This window comes from Micropterus dolomieu, linkage group LG04, assembly GCF_021292245.1.
Source record: "Micropterus dolomieu isolate WLL.071019.BEF.003 ecotype Adirondacks linkage group LG04, ASM2129224v1, whole genome shotgun sequence".
Taxonomy (NCBI): Eukaryota; Metazoa; Chordata; class Actinopteri; order Centrarchiformes; family Centrarchidae; genus Micropterus; species Micropterus dolomieu.
In genome coordinates, this window is record NC_060153.1 from 33,833,257 (window position 1) to 33,839,916 (window position 6,660).

At 49.7% G+C, this 6,660-nt stretch overlaps 2 protein-coding genes across 6 annotated transcripts in view; one reads left to right on the forward strand and one right to left on the reverse strand.

Moving 5' to 3' along the window:
* Positions 1 to 3,915, forward strand: part of alg13 (ALG13 UDP-N-acetylglucosaminyltransferase subunit) — a 15,477-nt gene extending 11,562 nt beyond the window's left edge. For both annotated transcript variants that reach the window (XM_046047778.1, XM_046047779.1), the window contains exons 20-25: positions 1,257 to 1,374; positions 1,460 to 1,579; positions 1,676 to 1,716; positions 1,969 to 2,086; positions 2,420 to 2,527; positions 2,850 to 3,915. In XM_046047778.1, coding sequence (XP_045903734.1) covers positions 1,257 to 1,374; positions 1,460 to 1,579; positions 1,676 to 1,716; positions 1,969 to 2,086; positions 2,420 to 2,527; positions 2,850 to 3,223 — 879 coding nt within the window. In that variant the 3' untranslated portion in view covers positions 3,224 to 3,915. The remainder of the gene's footprint in view (positions 1 to 1,256; positions 1,375 to 1,459; positions 1,580 to 1,675; positions 1,717 to 1,968; positions 2,087 to 2,419; positions 2,528 to 2,849) is intronic.
* Positions 3,916 to 4,285: 370 nt separating this feature from the next.
* Positions 4,286 to 6,409, reverse strand: zgc:110222 (uncharacterized protein LOC550336 homolog). 4 transcript variants are annotated; one of them, XM_046047509.1, is made up of 4 exons: positions 6,304 to 6,409; positions 5,179 to 5,439; positions 4,872 to 5,104; positions 4,286 to 4,772 (listed from the first exon to the last, which is right to left on the reverse strand). In XM_046047509.1, the coding sequence occupies exons 1-3, from the start codon at positions 6,392 to 6,394 to the stop codon at positions 4,896 to 4,898; spliced, it is 561 nt and encodes a 186-aa protein (XP_045903465.1). In that variant the 5' UTR covers positions 6,395 to 6,409; the 3' UTR covers positions 4,286 to 4,772; positions 4,872 to 4,895. The 4 variants fall into 4 exon arrangements, with proteins under 4 accessions (XP_045903465.1, XP_045903464.1, XP_045903466.1 ...); XM_046047508.1 differs by lacking the exon at positions 4,286 to 4,772 and having other exon boundaries at positions 4,833 to 5,104; XM_046047510.1 differs by lacking the exons at positions 4,286 to 4,772; positions 6,304 to 6,409 and adding an exon at positions 6,035 to 6,295 and having other exon boundaries at positions 4,833 to 5,104.
* Positions 6,410 to 6,660: the final 251 nt, after the last annotated feature.

Sequence of the window (6,660 nt, forward strand, 5' to 3'; positions counted from 1 at the left end):
CACACACAGACACAGAGACACACACACACACACACACAGACACACAGACACACACACACAGACACACACACACAGACACACAGACACACAGACACACAGACACAGACACACACACAGACACAGACACACAGACACACACACACACAGACACACAGACACACACACACAGACACACAGACACAGACAGACACACACACAGACACAGACACACAGACACACACACACACAGACACACAGACACACACACACACAGACACACACACACACACAGACACACACACACACACAGACACAGACACACACACACAGACACACACAGACACACACAGACACACAGACACAGACACACACAGACACACACAGATACACACACAGACACACACACACAGACACAGACAGACACACACACAGACACACACACACAGACACACACAGACACACACACACAGACACACAGACACAGACACACACAGACACAGACACACACAGACACACACAGACACACACACAGACACAGACACACACAGACACACACACAGACACAGACACACACAGACACAGACACACACAGACACACAGAGACACACACACACACACACAGAGACACACACACACACAGACAGAGAGACACACACACACACAGACAGAGACACACACACACACACACACAGAGACACACACACACACACAGAGACACACACACACACACAGAGACACACACACACACACACACACACACACACACAGAGACACACACACACACACACACACACACACACACAGAGACACACACACAGACAGACAGACAGACACAGCCGTCACTGATTGGCTGGTGCTGTTCATCACTAACTTTGCTGGTGAGCACGAGCGTGCACACACTGACGGTGGACCACACGGCGGCAGTCCTGTGTAAAATAATTTCAGTGCGCCCTGAAGTTGTCATGGTTACAGCGTGTGTGAAAGTACGTGTAGTGAGTCTGTGTTTCTAAGAGCAGCAGGTCGTTGCAGGTTTCATGTGATGAAGTGGAGGAAATATCTGGAGGAGACGAGCCGAACATGCAGTAAATCTCTCTGTGGCCACGGGAGGAACCGTGCACGTGGTTACCTAAAAACACAACCCGTCACAACAAGGCGCATCACTCACACAGAGCTGTTTTATGGAGGTCGCCGTGGTTTTATTTCGAAAGTCAGGACAGGAAGTGGTGGTTGTATCCCGTGTGTGTGTGTGTGTGTGAACGGCCTCTCGTGTGTTTCAGGTAGTGAAGCCGTTGGCGGCCATCTGCTCTTCACCCTCCTCTTCCTCCTCCTCACACTCTTCTCCATCATCACGTGCACCTGCAGCTGCTCACCTGCCAGCAACACAGACGCGCTCGGGTACGTGCACGCACGCACGCACGCACTCTGATTGGATCTCTCAGCTGAAGATAGAAATATGTGATGTGATGTTTCCTGTTCTCAGTTGCCATGGCGATCCCCGCCACATCTCCCTGGTTGGTTAATGAGCTGGGGGAGGCGCTCTGCACTGTGGTAGCTCCGCCCCCTTACTCCTATGATCCTAACGGCAGCGATTTACCCCGAGGTCAGAGGTCAACCAGCTTAGCGTTACACTTCCTGCTGCAGCTTCCTGCCTCACGCTGACGTGTGTGTGTGTGTGTGTGTGTGTGTGTGTGTTCAGACTGCAGAGTCCTCCAGTATTACTTCAACCTAGGAGTCCAGGTAAGAGACACACCTGATGTCTGTGTTGCTGATGGCGGTTTGAATGCAGGTGGATATTTAAAAAGCGAATCTCGAGGGTTCAGAGATGACGGAAAGCTCGTCAGAGGAAAGCTGACGGGTTCCAGGATGTAATTCAGCCGTGGGGTTCGGACGGCGAAGATTCGCTGTCCCGCTGTTCACCTGTCGTCGTCGTTGTTGTTGTTTCTGTGTCCAAACGGCTTCGGTTCTCTCACCCCCCCCCCCCCCCCCCCCCCGTACAATCAGAGCTGTTGGCAGCAGCAGCAGCAGGCGTACCCCGCAACCTCGCCGGAGGCCTCCTACACCTACCAGCACTACACACCCTACCTGAGCCAGGACCCCCCCCTGCATGGTAAGACCTACACCCTCTCTGATTGGCCGCAGGTTTCAGCTCTAGCCATCGATCGGCAGCCTCCTCAGCTGCAGTTCCCCTAACGTTCACCAGGTGCTGCTGCGTGTTAAAGTAAATGAGAACCTCCAGTTTTTTTTCAAATTAAGAGTCCTGTTGTTACTGTGGGGACTTTCACAATAAGAGTTGTATTAAGGAGAATGTTGAAGGTCTCATCACTTCTCAGTGACGGCTTGGTGTTAGTGAGTTAAATGGTTCGATGGTGAGGTAGACCTAACAGAAAGTAGGACCTCTCCGTCCTGTAGACTGATCTGGTCCTGGTCTTCTGCCCCCCAGCTGCCCCTCCTTCATACCCTGAGACGACTCGAGGACCCCATCATCAGCCTCCCTCCTACCCAGAATCCACCAGGGCAGGAGACGGACCGACAGACGTACACAGCAGCGGTCAGTACTGACTCCATAGCTTAGGCCACATATCCTTACAACACCGCACACATTACCCACAATGCAACTCCTCCTCTGACTGTTTGGTGGATGTCCAGTTGACTTAAAGTGACATCATTGAAGGACATTTATCAGACGGCTCCCTCTGACACAGTAAAGGCTTCAGACTACTTTAAAGCATAAGCACCTGGGGGGACACCGGGGGGGGGGGGGGGGGGGACACCTTAAATCCAACAAAATAAGAGAAGTGGTTTCCTCTCAGGACTCAAGACAATGAAAAGCTCTGATTTTAATTTTGTTTTGTCTCCTCCTCCACCATCAGGCCCCGCCCCCTCTGTGGAAGGTTCCTCCAACAGCCCCGCCCTTCCAGGCTCCGCCCCATCCTCTGGTCTGCTGTATACGGATCAGCCGCCCATGCCCCCTCCTCCACTGCTGCACCTGCCATATGAAGCTCCGCCCCCAGCCACCTACCTGCCCTCCGCCCCTCCGCCTCCCCTTTCTCACCCCGCCCACCTCCCCCATCACTCCTCCTACCACCCGTGCCTCCCCACCTCCACCCACTGGGGGGCGCTACAGACCGGAGGCCACGCCCAGCGAGTATACTGCCCCGCCCCCAGCACCGCCCACATGGTGGGCTACATCACGGGCCCGCTCGCCCACCACACGACCACGCACTACCTCCCCCCCGCCATCTAATGCACATGCTCTGCTGAAACCTCACACCTCCAACATACATCGCTTAGCTTACGGCTAACAACACTGTGTGTTCTCAATGGGCAACGCTAACAGAGCTAACAAGTCCTGCGGGAGAACCTTGTATCTCCCAAACATTTTCCTGCGTATGTGGAAGCTTTCGAGAGGACGAAACGCAGAACCGTTCTTAAAAAAGGAAAAAAAAAAAAAAAAAAAGTTAATGTTGATAATAAATGTTAAAGTGCTGATTGGCTTCCTGTGTTAGCATGTTAGCTTCGCACTGAGGATACGAGTTCTGTACATGCTAGCTGTTAGCTATTATGGCCTTTTTTTGAATAATTGCCCCAAATCTTTATTTACAACAGTGAAATACCTCAAACACAACACGTCTGCCTCACAATCACTTCCTGTTCACCATGTTTGTTTTTTAACTTGTTAGCGAGCAGCTCGTTAAAGCGGAACAATCGACTCCCTGCTGTTACCAGGGCAGCACGGGTGGCGGCGTCCTCGGTTGCAAACAATGCCAGATTTTTGTTTTTGTTAGTCGTCAGCCGGCCAATCAGAGAAAGGGGGCGTGGCTGCAGGCTCGGCGCGGTCAGTCCCTGTTTATTGATGAGGGGATATATTTCTGTTCAAACTGGTGGTTTGTTTGTTTTTGTTACTGGGTGAATAAAGTTTTTTTTTTTTTCACAGCAGGAACGCATCATGTTTGGTTTGTTCATATCTACGGCGTCAAACTCGGTCCTTCCAGGACTTGGCGAGCCTAAACCTAACCCTGTATATATAAACTACTACCCCCCCCCCCCCCGCCCCTGCCTGTGTATAAACTACTACCCCCCCCGACCCTGCCTGTGTATAAACTACTACTCCCCCCCCCGACCCTGCCTGTGTATAAACTACTACTACCCCCCCCGACGCTGCGTATATACAGATGCTGGTCATATAATTAGAATATCATCAAAAAGTTGATTTATTTCAGTAATTCCATTCACAAAGTGAAATTTGGATATTATATTCATTCATCAAATGTTTTTCCATTTAATTGTGATGATTAAAACTGACAACTAATGAAAATCCCAAATTCAGTATCTCAGAAAATTAGATTAAGACCAATACAAAAAAAGGAGTTTTAGAAATGTTGGCCAACTGGAAAAGTATGAGCATGTGCAGCACTCAGTACTTTGCCTGAATGACTGCGGCGATGCGGCGTGGCATGGAGTCCATCAGTCTGTGGCAGGATCTGTTGCTGAGGCTGGATTTTTAAACCCAGATGTGAGCACCAGCCTCTGTGCTCAACATTTAAAGATAAATCCTGAATTAGTGACACCGATGTGACTCCGTACACCACCGTGAGCTGAATCTTCACTCGTCATCATCACACGTGGCGTTTCAGCATAAACCAGATCCCAGCTGCTCAGATGGTCCTCATGCAGAACTGAGGATCAAAGCTGAACTGTCTGCAGCAGACGCAGCGTTTCGTCGCATCTCTTTAATGACGAACATCTGCAGCAGCAGCTTCCAGGGAGTTTGTTCACTTCGCTGCTGCAGTCACCTGATAGAATCACATTTATTGATCAGAACCAGGAGACACATGTTGATGGACCTCCTGAGATGGGTAAAAAAAACTTTATTAACAAAAACAGAGGATCACTTTTATTCTTCTTTGTGATCGTTGTCATGGTAACAGCTCGGCGGGGATCTCAACGGTCCAGAGGTCGCGATCTCCTCGAGCGCTCAGCGGCTCCTTCAGCCAGCGAGGGTTGGACAGGTGAGTCAGGTGTTTCTCCTGCAGACCAATCAGAACGGCCGACCGCTCCAGGTGCTGCAGCTCCTCCTCCTGCGGGGAGGCGGGGCACAGCCAGGTCCGTCCCACGTCCACCAATCCTGAAAGACATTTACACCTTCAGGTACGCCTCGTAAACGTTCAGCAACAGCAGAGCACTGACATCGTTTCCCACCTGCCACCACGCCGCGGCCAAACCTCTCTCCGGAGTCCAGGAGCGCTTGGATCTGAGCCCGGTTCATTCCCAGCGGGCCGCTCAGCACCGCCCTCCACTCCTCCCCTTCCCAGTCCCGCCGGGCGATGTGGACGGCCAGAGTCTGGTTCTCCAGCGGGGCCAACAGGGGCCTCCAGCGGCTCTCCACCGTCTTCACCCCGTCCAGAACCAGGCCGGCGTACGGCTGCCGGAACGACAAGCACCACACCTGCACAGACATGTCTGCAAAACAAACGCACCCAGAAATATTAGCAGGTTTGTCTATGAAACGTCAAATTATGGAAAATGCTCATCACAGCCCAAAGTGACGTAGTCACATTTCTTCTTTTGTCCAGAACCCAAGACTCTTAATTCACTGTCATAACGACAGAAACCAGCTGCAGTTCCTCACATCTAAGATGAAACCAGCACATTTATCACATTTTTGTTTTTAAAAAATGGCAAACGATTCATCAATTACAAAAATAGTTGTCAATTAATTTTCTTTCGATTTACCAATTGACTTATCCTGCAGCTCTAAATGCAACCTATTAAACTGTAAGTTAGTTTTTTTGGGTGCGCGTTTTGCTGTCTGTCGCTATTTTATGTAAGAAAATTTACTATTAACCAAACTAACTATTTTATTGAATAAAGTTGGATCAATATATTTGCAGATAAGCGAGTAAACATTACTTTGTGTGATGTTTTAATGAAGTTTAAGAGAAAAACCACTAACCATACTCTGTATAAAAGCCACACTAACCTTCCAGGAGCTGGCGCACTGATGTTTCATTAATCTCACAAACTAATGATCAGATGTGGGAGTCTTTCAGCTTACTGATTAGTTTCCCTGCTGTTGTGTTGCTGCCGATTTCACCACAAAACGTAAACGTGTTCATCAAATTTGTTTCCCCTTCTATCGTGTTTCATGTGCATCAACAGGACGGGTGAAACGATAATTTGCCAGATTTTTGAATGGAGTCTGGTGCGGAGCGGCGGCGGGAAACTCTGTTTGTCTTCGCTCATAATGAAGAATTAAATCAGTTTAAAGAATCATTTAATCTGGTGTTACTTAAAACTGGCAGACAGAAGGAGGTCAGGACTCACAGCCAGATCCGGACTCCCGCCGCGTCCGGCTGCTTCCTCTTCCTCTTCTTCTTCGTTGGTTTTTAGAGACGCTGCATCCAAAGTGCCGCATTAGCGCCCTCCGCCGGACCTCCTTCTTCCCTCTCTTTAATGAAACTACTCCGTCTGAGGGGCCCTGAACGCCTCTCAAAGCCTACAACATTATAATATATTTAATATCAAAATATTTCTGTTCCCTCAGCAGCTGAGGACGGTTCAGTCACTGTGCTGCCCTCCTGTGGTGAGAATAATGATTATAATAATAATATTACATTTAGCTGACGCTTTTATCCAAAGCGACTTACAATTGCTGTACAGGTCAGAGGTCGCACGCCTCTG